Source organism: Gadus morhua, chromosome 3 (assembly GCF_902167405.1).
Source record: "Gadus morhua chromosome 3, gadMor3.0, whole genome shotgun sequence".
Taxonomy (NCBI): Eukaryota; Metazoa; Chordata; class Actinopteri; order Gadiformes; family Gadidae; genus Gadus; species Gadus morhua.
The window spans coordinates 26,684,402-26,696,760 of record NC_044050.1 but is presented as its reverse complement, the minus strand read 5'-3'; the positions used below and the strand labels follow the sequence as shown (position 1 = coordinate 26,696,760).

Genomic DNA, 12,359 nt, shown 5'->3' with positions numbered 1-12,359 from the left:
GCAAATAAAGAAGGAGAATCGTTTTTCAGAACAGTCTCCCTTTAGGCCATTTAGATTGAAGGGTTTGTATACAAGTATAAACTCCTTATTCCCACCCTACATTTATTTTGTTAACCACTAGGATGAAAATCATGTTTAGTGATCAAATGCATGAATTAGAGTAAAATACCTATATAAGAGTCACACCTTTTAATCACAAGAAATTAATCACAATTTAAAAAACTATTTGACAGCAGATGACATACAATGAGCAGGTGACTCAAAATAATTGAATATACTGGTAAGTTCTTGAGGAAATAACGCAAAGACGCTCAAAGTTTCACAAGGTGCAGATAAAACAAAAAAAAATTATTGTTTATGAATTGTTTTTTGTCAAATGTTATATTGCTCTTTCCATTATGCTCACTGTACTTGCTTGTACTCACCTGTTCAAAACTGTTTACATTGTTGTTTTACTTCTGTGTGTGAATGTTTGTGTGTGTGTATGTGTGTGTTTGTACCACTGAGAGCTTATATGGGTGCACATATGTTGTTGTATGTAAATGATTTATCTGCGTGCGCACTGTGCATCCACACTCATGTGTTTGTGTGTGAGTGAGTGTGCGTGTGTGCACTATGTGTTTACAAGAACGTGTTCACCGCCTAACGTTGGGTGCGCCTGTCTCGGTCTCAGGTAGGTGTTTACTGCACAAGGTGTTTCTCGTGTTGTTTGGGTGTCAGGGCAGACAGGATGTGCCACTGTTGTCAGCACACTCTTGGAGATGAAAGGACTGAGGGCGCGTGCAGTCAGCCAAGTGCTCCGGCCGTCGACTCACACGTTTCCTAAGAATCTAGAAGGTTTTCCCCCCGCAGCATTCCGCCGGCCGAGGCCACAGAGGCACGCCATTTACTGCGCCGCACCGCAGAGAATCAAACTCTCACCCGTAACCTCGACACCCATCGTAGCACTGGTAGGGTGTGTGTTGGTGGGTCCAGGTTTAACAGCCTCTGGAGTCCCAGAATAAACTGAAGGGATTGGATAATGTTGTAGCATGTAGCATGGCACATTTATTGCTGTACTATTTTGTTATTTTATGTTATTATGTGAGTATTACAGTATGTGTGTATTATTATTGTTATTACAAATATTTTAAATAATTTATCATATTGATGTATAGAATATGGTATACATAAAATGCCAGTAAAATCTCTATATTCAATTCAAAAACACAGATAAGTGAAGCTTAATTTACAACGGATTAATGAGTAATGATAATGATAACCTGTCGAATCAGATATTCCTAGACAGATGTTTCTGTCATCAAATTAATCCAATTAATTTCTAAAGTCTGACGAGTTGAGCCCAGATCTGAGTGATCAGGGCGTTTCCCTTTCTCTCGCTTGTGTCTGTTTCAATCCATCCTTCTGCTGGTGGCAGGGATTTATAGGCGGGTAATTGGCGAACACAAACTCAGCAAGCGTTAGTAAACTGTTAAAAATGTGTCAAAGTTTTGAATTAACACAATGTAGACTGGCCAGTGGCCACGGTACAACGCTGCACTAACATACCCATGTTAAAATCACTTTTTGGACCATTCATCCACTCTTGAAAAATGTGTTTTTCCTCTGTATAATATTGCTTTAGCAACAGGAAACGTGGTGTAGCTCTGCCCCTCAATGTTGTTGGATTCCTGCCGAGGTTCTGTACTGTTTCCGCCAAGAAAGTCTGCCATAACATCATAGGATCGCTGGGTCCAAGTTCATCAAAGAATTAACAGCATCATCCGTTGCAAAACATCAGGAACACACATTAGAGCTATGGGGAGAGAACATCAGGAACTTTTGGACGTTTCTTCAGCAGGACTTTGAGGAGTCATGAAGCTGTCCTTGTGTTTGAAAGTCTCCGTGTTATACGAGTTACATGCAGACCTACAGTTACAGACACCTACAGTTATAAATTATTATAGAATTCTCCGCCATTTTGTGATCACAAGAATTGTAGAATCGTAAAATCCTCAATAAACCTAAATTCACAGTAGGCCTACAACCATAGGCTCATCAAAGCTTAGTTTCTCCAAGCCTCACATGAGAAGCGCTGATCACAACGCAACAACGTCATCCCATAATGACAAATAATTCCACGATGAATTACTAAAATACCATTGATACCAATCCCATTCTGACAATCCTATCCTTCCGAAACGGAGGCCGTCATCGAGATCTGACGTTGGGACGTACATCATGCCTCATTCTAAATCCGTCCCAGCGGTTATGGGCGTATGTCTTTCCGTTTGCAAGGTGTTCCCATTCCTCTGTCATACACTACATCTGCGCAATTAGGTGTGGCCCCTAGACACAATGTCGGCGAGGGATGTATGTCAACGTCGGTTACTTGCCCTGTAAAAGGTGTATGCCGGTGTAATTGCTCCTTGTGTTGAAGAGATGGAATGCAATGTTTGCACGTTATTGCTCTGTGGCATGGAACATGTACAGGAATATCTGGTGTCTAAAGCAGTGTAACTTGTATACCAAACGACGCACAAAGGATAGCTCAACTGAAATGCTTGTTGATAAAGTTAAACTACATGATCCGCCACTCCCTGAACCAGGCAGACGCCTTAAGGTCATGGAAGGCATGCTGGCTGCTTGCAGTTTATGTCTCCCGTCTTTGATATTTGTGTTGTCGTCTGATTGGTGTACATGGATTATAATCAGATTATAAAGATTATGATTTTTTTTATACAGAAGACAAAATCCTACTTTGGTTTGGTTTTCTTATTTTAAAAGCGATGGTTTGCACGCACACATTTGTGATATTGCCGCAGTAAATATTGTATTTACAGGAGCCAGGCGTGTTGAGTGAGAGTGATATCCTACTGAGGCCCAGGATCAGAATCAAGTGTAAGATTATGTTATATTGCTGCTTTAATTCTTCAACAACCAGCACTTCAACAAATAGACAAATAAAAACCTTTAAAATAATACATAGTAATTTACATTTACAGTTGGGGCATTTAGCAGACGCTTTCATCCAACACGACACAGTACATTTGTCGAGAAGAAAAAGAGACAATAATATAACACTGTCAGTACAGTTAGGATCTACATTAAGAAGGCACATTCACATTCACATGCATTATTTAAGAATGTACATTAGATCTAACAGTGATGAGGTCGAGTCGCACAGTGACGCGTCGAGAGGAGCCACTACTAGACCTTTAAGTAGACCTGTGGACTGCCGGTCACGTGGTGCAGCAGAGCACTCCAACCTGCAGACACTTCCCCGCTAGCTGTCCGGTCCTGCGGTCGGAAAGGTAACATTTTTCTCTGCGGGAATTAGAGCAAAGCAGTAGTTACGGTAGCCTTATACCTTATAAACCTCGCCTAGCGGTTGACATCTCTCGCATTGGCATGTTGTGACGGCGTCGTGGCTCGCTGGCTGTCGTTCCCCCCCTCCCCTGCACAGTGTGTGTGGTTGTGTGTCTGTGTGCGTGTGTCTGTGTGTTGTCTGTGTGTGTGACAGACGGTCACCGTCAAGGCCCGCTGTCACAATAAACACCGCTTTGAGCTGCTGATCAGATCAACACGACCAGACGACAATCTGATCCACTTTGACTCATTAGTTCATGTATCAGGTTCGATTCAATTTAGCAATGCTGAGAGGAAGTGTAGTGTACCCATATGCAACAATCTTCCGGTCGGATTTGTGAAGCTTATAAGTGAATAAAGTGCTCAGCAGAAGGCTTCCTAATCCTCCAGCGAGAAGGATGGGCAGATTTCCTAGATAGATTTCTAAGAAGAGTGTGAGGGGTTATTCCTATCAATTTGTGATTTAATTTCCTCCGTGACACAGATGTGCCGTCCAAATCAATTTTAAATGCTAATTCTAAAACTGAGACGAAATAATCCCTACTCAGCTATGACCGCCCCAGTAACAATCTGCCTCATCATTTCTGTTCTCAGGATGGCAGAACCCCCGTTGTCATGTGACTGTTTTGTATCCCTGCCTCCGGGTTCTCGCGATGATCATGTGATCTTCGGGAAGAACTCGGACCGTCCACGGGATGAGGTGCAGGAGGTGGTCTTCTACCCTGCGGCCGCGCACCCACCCGGGTCCTCGGTGGAGGTAGGGCCCCTGAAAGGGACTATTATGTTTGGGCCATTTATTTCGAATAGGAATTCAGGTTCAGTGTGATGGTTGTTATTACTCATATTGTTTGGTGTAACAACAGATTACATTTTCATGGCTTTAGGTTTTTAGTATTGTAATGTAAATTTATTATGATATTAATGGCAGTCAGGCTTAGATTTTTTCATTCATGTTGAAATTCAAATTTATTCAACTTGAACTATGGGCTCACATTATCGCATAAATCCTTTAAAAGAAAATTGTCCACTGATAATAATGTCTGTCTATGTCCAATGTCTCTCTCTTTCTCTGTCTCTCTGTCTCTGTCTCTGTCTGTCTGTCTGTCGTCCTGTCTGTCTGTCCCTGTCTGTCTGTCTGTCTGTCTGCCTGTCTGTCTTGTGTTGCTCTCTCTCTCTCTCCTCTCTCTCTCTCTCTCTCCTTCTCATCTCTTCTCTCTCTCTCTCTCTCTCTCCTCTCTCTCTCTCTCTCTCTCTCTCTCTCTCTCTCTCTCTCTCTCCCTGTAGTGCACATACATTCAGATCCCCCAGGCAGAGCACACCCATGCGGTGGTCCTGAGCCGACCGGCCTGGCTCTGGGGGGCTGAGATGGGGGCCAACGACCAGGGTGTGTGTGTGGGGAACGAGGCCGTCTGGACCCGCGAGCCGGTCTCCGACGGAGAGGCCCTGCTGGGCATGGACCTGGTCCGGTAAGCGGTCCAGTTATATATATATATATATATATATATATATATGTATATATATATATATATATATATATATATATATATATACATATACATATACATGTGTGGTCAGGAAACAGGCATGTTCAGTTCAGTTCGGTTCAGTTTAACTTTATTGTCCCAAAAGGGAAACTTGTCTTGCAGTCAGGTACACAGAAAAAGCACAATATACACAAGGACACACAACAAAGAGACAAACACAGGCTACTACAAATAAAAAAAACTGCCATACTTATCTAGTCATCAGATTCAAATACATTTACAGGTATGTGCAACTTAAGTTGTCGAGGTATATAAATGAAGAATGTCAGTAGGCAATGTTATACACACCTTCTTTTATTGAGTTGCTGTGATGATGTGTTTATGATAGCTATGATTATTTCTGTCTTGTTGACAATAGCTTGTAATGTAAAGAAAAGAGAAAACATGTAGTTGGCCTCCTGTCATGTGTTTCAAGTTTTAATTATTTTGACTAGTTTACGATATAAAGAAAAGAAAAAAAATCTAGTTGGTGAGCTGTCATGTGTTTAAGTGTGAATTACTTATGATAATATTGGTTTTGACATTAGTTTGTGATAGAAGGTAAAGAAAAAACATACAGTTGGCCTGCTGTCACGTTTTTAAGTTTCAATTAGTTACGATAATATTCTAAACATTAGTTTGTAATATATACCAAGGAAAAATCATACAGTTGGCCTTCTGTCATGTGTTTAAGTTTGAATTAGTTACAATAATATTCTAAACATTAGGTTGTAATATATACCAAGGAAAAATCATACAGTTGGCCTGCTGTCATGTGTTTAAGTTTGAATGAGTTATGATAATGTCTGTTAAGATATTAGTTTGTAATATAAAGAAAATAAAAAACATACAGTTTGGCCAGCTGTTATGTGTGTTTGAATTAGTGATGATAATATCGGTCTTGACATTAGTTATTGGTAATATTAGCCAGATGGGTCCATACTCGACCAGATGTTGCGTGTTTATACAGTTCTACTCTCTATGCAATCCCGCCTTGGTTCGTTCTGCTCCCAGCTTGGACTATACCATCCGGTACTGTGAGGTAGGGGTGTCTCAGCTGAAGCAGAGGGTGTTTGCGTTGGCAGGTTGGGGCTGGAGCGAGGTGCCAGCGCCTGGGCAGCGCTGGAGGTGAATCACTGGGCTCATGGAGGATCACGGGCAGGGGGGCCCCTGCAGGGAGGCCCAGGAGCCCTTCAGCTACCCAACACCTACCTGCTGGTGGACCCGCACCGAGGCCTGGGTCCTGGAGACCGCCGGCCGGCTGTGGGTCGCCCAGAAGGTCACAGGTAAACACGTCGCTAAGATGATTGGTTGTGGAACCCAGCCGGTGGATTCTGGTGTCATAGCAGAAAGTTCAGGACAGTAGTATGAATTCAAAAAATAGATATGTTTTTCGATTAGAGGTAGAAACTACAATTCATATTCAGAGTTTATTTATCACATGTTATTGTACAAGTACACAATAGTAAAACGATAAGGCTTGGTTCCTCAAAAGTCGAATAGGCTAGCAACAATACAAGATAAAGTATACAATATAAAGATATTGTTAGAAGTTAATTCTCAGCTTTAACAAAACGGAAATACAAATCCAAGAGTGAGTTCTGGGCTGCGGGTAGTCTCGCCTCCAACAGGACATTTTGACACGCTTGTGGTGTATCCATTTCATCACTGCCGCCCCAGTCACCACCAGGTGTTGTGCCAGCCGGCCCGCTCACCTGAGCAGGTGTTGAGGCATAAACTCTCAATATGTCAGATGGCTGCGGTTCAATAGGCCTCCTTCCCGGCACCATACTTACATTACCGGAAGTTAAGGAAGAGGCGTGAATAAGATTTCCAGTGTGGAACATTTAACAGTGGAAGAGCTTCGTGTTTTTTTCAGAGTTTGGTGAATTAATTTGCCAAACTTTCTCGAAAGAATCTAACTTTTTGTTGATTGATTAAAGTAAGTTGAGTTAGTAAAACGACAGTCTGATTGGTGGTTGACAGAGTCCATTCGCAACCTTTAATCAATGTATCAAGCAACATTATACTGATCATTTTCTTGTGCTACCGTGTTATTTGCAGTTATATAATTGAAACAAACATTCAAGAGGTAGGGTATACAATAATGAGGATAAACATTAAATGGATGAAAATTATTAATCAACATTCCAAATATCACATTTTCAAGTGTAAAGAAAGTGGGATAAATATGCTTATCTTTTTCCCTTATTTTTCAAAAAGTTTATTTTGAAAGTATGTTGGTTGTGTTGTACATGTGTGCACTTTTTGTGTGCATAACATTGAATAGCGTGTGACACAAATGTAATAATATTTACTTAAGTTAGGCTTTCTCTTGCATAATAACAAAAATACACTTTTGATCTTTGCTCCCCACTGTTCTTTACTGATCGCTAGGACCAAGCTCAAACACACACACACTCATCTCCTGTGCTACACTGTTTGAAACTGACGCATACAATTATATTACTAAATATTATAAGTCAGCACAAGTCAATGATCTGTTATATATAATAATTTAATAACTCATTAAAGTTTGCGTTTGGTACAGAAGAGAGCACTCTTGTAAATCACCTTCGGACTGGTATCATTTTACTCACTTTCATAATCAACAGTATTTATATCCTTTGTGCAATTTGGATCTCTTTGAGAGTGAAGCCGCACTCTTTAAAACGTTGTGTTGAAAGGTTGCCTTATGAAGTCCCACATGAAAGAAAGTAACTCATCCTTGCTGCTTTCTTATGAAGGAGGAGGCCGATTTAAGCTAGATGCTGCTTATAAGATCTATTTCATTATTTGCTTAACATTTTGGTATTTTTTAAAAACGTCATCACCTACGTATAATGGTTTTCCCCTAGTTGAACCCTGGGTAGTTTGATGTGGCTCGTTTGTGTCGACTAGCAGAAAGAAAGAGTTCTGCAATTACTACTTCTTGTTCCTAAACTGTAGCACTTGTGGCAGTTTGCCAGTCTGACCAATTGTATGTACTGGCATGATTCCTGCACTTTGTGGCTTGTATCTTCATAGTTGAACGCACTAACAATGCACTTGTGTGAGTCACTTTGGATCACAGCGTCAGCTCAGTAAATGTAATAATGTAATAAGAACGTGACCCCTATCAGTACTACTTTATTACTGATATATAGAACACAATTTCCCCTTTGAAGCCACTCAACATTCCCGGTGGAAGGCCGGTGATGAATCCTGAATCAGTCGCGCCTTGTACGGGCGTCTCTGGGTGGGAGAGCTCATCTTCGTTCAGAGGGTGACGTCTTGGTCTCCACTGCCTGTGTTTCTCTCAGCGGGGGTGAAGAACATCTCCAACCAGCTGACCATCGGTACGGAGATCTCGGCCGAGCACCCTGAGCTTCGCAGCGTGGCCCGGTCCCAGGGCTGGTGGGATGGGGAGGGGGAGTTCAACTTCTCCCAGGTGTTCAGTCCGGAGAACCCCCCCGCCCGGATGGAACTGGCCAAGCAACGATACAGAGGAGGCACGGCCCTGATGAAGCAACACGACGGTGAGGAGCCGTGTGTGTGTGTGTGTGTGTGTGTGTGTGTGTGTGTGTGTGTGGTGTGGGTGTGTGTGTGTGTGTGTGGTGTGTGTGTGTGTGTGTGTGTGTGTGTGTGTGTGTGTGTGTGAGAGTCCGTGTCAGTGATGCACGGATAGTTTCTAACACAGATCCCCATATTGCTGTAGCTGCACCTGTTTGCTTCTCAAACCGCCGTTTCTAAACTGAAGATAAATACACTACACCCCGTTATTATAAAATGGGGTTTCCTCCCCCTGCTGGCCATTTACGTTTTTTGTCTAAGGCTAAAAGAAACGTATTCGTTCATCAATCTCTAAACTCAAATGAAAGTAATGAAATTAGCAAACTGAATAACTATTAAAGTAATATTAGGATACGATATTATAAGTTGAGATGGCCGAATAAATTTAGGCCCTCTACATTGTGTGTCTGGCCATAATTTGAAGCTATTTTATAATCTGCGTATTTGCCCAATTTTGTCCATTTTTCTGCATGCTTGTGAGAGCAGCCTATTATGGGTAGTGCATTTGGATTAATGAATTGAGTTTTACGAATTTGTAATCACAATTGTTTTTACTTTTACAATTGTTTTTACATAATTGAAATATATATGCGTCGTCTATATAGGTCTAATGTATCCCAATATTAATATGACATAATGATATCAATTGCACCAACAATTAAGCAAATTTTAACTAACCATCCCGTAAATCACACACTTAATATAAATATAGAGAAAAGAGTGATCCGCAGTCGATACAGCAATGTGTCTTTGTGTGTGTGTGTGCGTGTGCGTGTGCGTGTGCGTGTGCGTGCGTGCGCGTGCGTGTGTGTGTGTGTGTGTATTCATACGCGTGTGTGTGTGTGTGCCTGGTTCAAAAGGTATGTTCTGTGAAGGCATAAAATTGGTATGACGGCCAGCAAATGTTAACATTGTAGTGTAGCCCAACTTAGCCCGAGCAGATTCCCACTCATTCACACAGCACTCGTTCCCTTATTTATTTGACCCAAGGGTCGGTGACGGCTGAGGTGATGATGTCCATTCTGAGAGACAAGCCCAGTGGCATCTGCATGGACTCTGGCGGCTTCTGCACCACGGGCAGCATGGTGTCTGTCCTGCCCCGCGACCCCGGCCTGCCCTGCATTCACTTCTTCACTGCAACCCCCGATCCCTCCAGGTACGCCGCCCGCCCGCCCGCCCCACGGTGTCCTCACACAGCACACCGTTCATCTCGACGAGCGCAGTGCTGATTTAAAAAAATAAATAAAAAATGACATGAGAATCTACTCCTCCCCTTCCCCTTTTATCACGTCTATTCCTCACGTCTACATTTCACCTCAGACTGCTCTCTGGGTTGACGGCGATCTCTCCTTCTGTCTGTCTGTCTGTCTCCCTCTCTCTCCGTCGCTTTGTTTCGGGGCACGTGTGTCCCTGTGTCTCCCTCTCCCCCTCCCCTGGTCTGGGACCCCCTTTCTCCGCCGCGCCACCAGGTCCATCTTCAAGCCCTTTGTGTTCTCCGAGCGCATCGGCCCGATGCAGCGCGTGGCCTCGCCGCAGTACGGCCCCGACGACCCCGCCAGGAGGCAGCCCCGCTTCCAGAGCCAGGTGGACCGGCGGCACGACCTCTACAAGGCCCACCAGGGCGCCCTGTCCAACATGGACGCCAGCCAGGTGGGTGCTGTGGGCTGAGCTAAGCTAGCGGTAGCGCTGCGACACCAACGGCCCGCTGAATGTACACGATGTTCATCTGATGGTTATCTTGGCACAATAGTTACAACAATAGTTGTTTTTTAGGAAAAAGGTTGAATAGATGGGAGTAGAAATAAAGCTGCCCATATATATACATTCACCGCAATATAACTATATATTTCCCGAGACCGATTTTATTATTTTCTTTGTGAATAAGTGGATTTTAAGTAGTGGTAAGAGAAGTGGTTTTACTAGTGCAGTTACATTTTTGTGATTTGAAATCAGTAAAAAATCAATTGGATGTACGTGGTACATCGTGTGTCTGGATTACATGTTTGTGGGAGAGTTAAACTACCACCTGTTGGCCTCAAACACAAATTTAAAATAGAATTTAATTCTTTACAAATTAAGAAAAATTACATGTCCTCCCTGTTACACAATAGAATTAGCAGGCAATAAACCTGCCAGCCTGGTCTGGAGTCCGTCTGTCTGTCTGCCCCCTATTTACGCTCATACAAGTACCACGTATCCTTCAGAATGAGGGGTTGGCCGTCTACGAGATCCTCCGGGACCTGGAGTCCCAGTGTCTGGTTGACATCCTGGCCATGCTGAGCGGAGAGCTGCCTGGAGAGGAGCTGGGGGATCTGTTCTTCGACTGTGTCGACGCAGAGATTAAGTTCTACCAATAAGAAGGTGAGAGACAGTCTTGCCCCCCCCCCCCCCTGTGTGTGCTTTGTCTCGTACTCCACAAATAGGGTGATTCATACTTCTGTGTTGAAGCGCCAAAGCGGTACAGAGAAGGAGTCGTGCCCTTATAGGGTCAGAGGTCATCGCCAGGGCTTCCCTCCTAAAGACGTAACCGGCGGCGACAGCTCCGTCTGCGACATCTTCCCTGCTACGTTTTCCGGTTCATTGATGCCGACATCCAAAAAAACATCCAAGAGCATCGAGTATAGACTAGTTGTGGGAGGTTCCCAGATATTTTATTTGGTACAACACATCGTCTTCATAAATCCAAACAGTAGCTTGTAGGGATAGGGATGCACAGATTGAGTGATTGACATGCTTGATCCGAATATTATCCCGGTTGTAGGTGTTCCCAGAACCGCCTTCTTCGATATCCAAGGCCTGTAATATGCAGGTCTTTTGCAGGCAGGTTGGTTAAAATCAGCTTTTAAATTCTAAATACTTAAGTTTTCCGTTTGATAATTTTGCCTAAATAAAGAAAGCCTGCTATGAAGTCCACATCGATGCATTAGAAATAGGCTACACTCAAGTGCATACTGTGCATGTGTGTGCATGCTCAAAAGGTTGGCAAGAAGTATGCCCAATCCTCTGGACACGGTTTTCCGCAAATCTGCTTCATACGAAATTCAATGACAAAAAAACAAAACAAGTACTTTACCGCTGGACACACGATGCAGAAACACAGCCTCAACTTGCGCTTGCATCTCAACTGATAATATAAAAGCCTAATATTAGCATAATATGCATACAGTTTGCCCATTTCATTACCTTTGTTTCACATTCTGGTGAAGCCTTAGTTTAGATTAATAGTAGTGATTAACCTAGTTTATCTAAGCCTTAGGGGAAATGATCAGTACAAGGGGCAGGTGAAACTACCTTAGCTGCGCATCCCTATTCGATGTACACCCAACTGGCTGTTAGACTCAGACATATACAGTAATTCAGCTGTAAGTCACCATGAAACCCTACAAGATGACATTGCTCTCTGTTGCAGCGCCCTCCAGTGGAGAGTCCTAGTGCTTGCTGATCCCCAGGAGCTGGCCCAGGGAATATTACAGTCTGATCTGCTTCCGTTTGGCTTACTCTAAACACCTCTCTGACGTGATTCCACCTCCCCAAGCAGACATAATAACTACCCTTCACTTATCATGCGTTTGGGCTGTCACCGCTTTCCAACCAAGGGGGTAATGATGAGTGAACTTCGTTAGTGAGTATAATGATGTAGGCTAATGCACAGCCATGTTTATGTGATAAAGGTACCTGACTTTGCGCAAATTGTTGATTCAAGTACAGCATTTGTTTGATGTTGTTCGTTACTGTGAGTGACTAGGGCGTCTCATGGTGGCAGTCTTGATATGTAAAGATCCAATAAAGAATGTGTACTGTCTGTGCTTTATTTGTGTCTTGTCTTTTTAATTAAAAATATATATATTTAAATTGTAGTCTATCACGATCTGCATACACATATATAAACGTATTATTACTCAGTCCTTTATTAGTTTAATTTGTGAATATACAAGC

General features: G+C 42.9%; 1 protein-coding gene across 1 annotated transcript; it reads left to right on the top strand.

Moving 5' to 3' along the window:
* The first annotated feature begins 3,943 nt into the window (after nt 1-3,943).
* Nucleotides 3,944-12,234, top strand: scrn2 (secernin 2). Its single transcript, XM_030351942.1, is given in 9 exon segments — nt 3,944-4,105; nt 4,633-4,814; nt 5,957-6,002; nt 6,004-6,157; nt 8,174-8,389; nt 9,414-9,579; nt 9,893-10,073; nt 10,628-10,784; nt 11,833-12,234. Coding segments are annotated over 8 exon segments (1,260 nt in total). The 3' UTR covers nt 10,781-10,784; nt 11,833-12,234.
* Nucleotides 12,235-12,359: the final 125 nt, after the last annotated feature.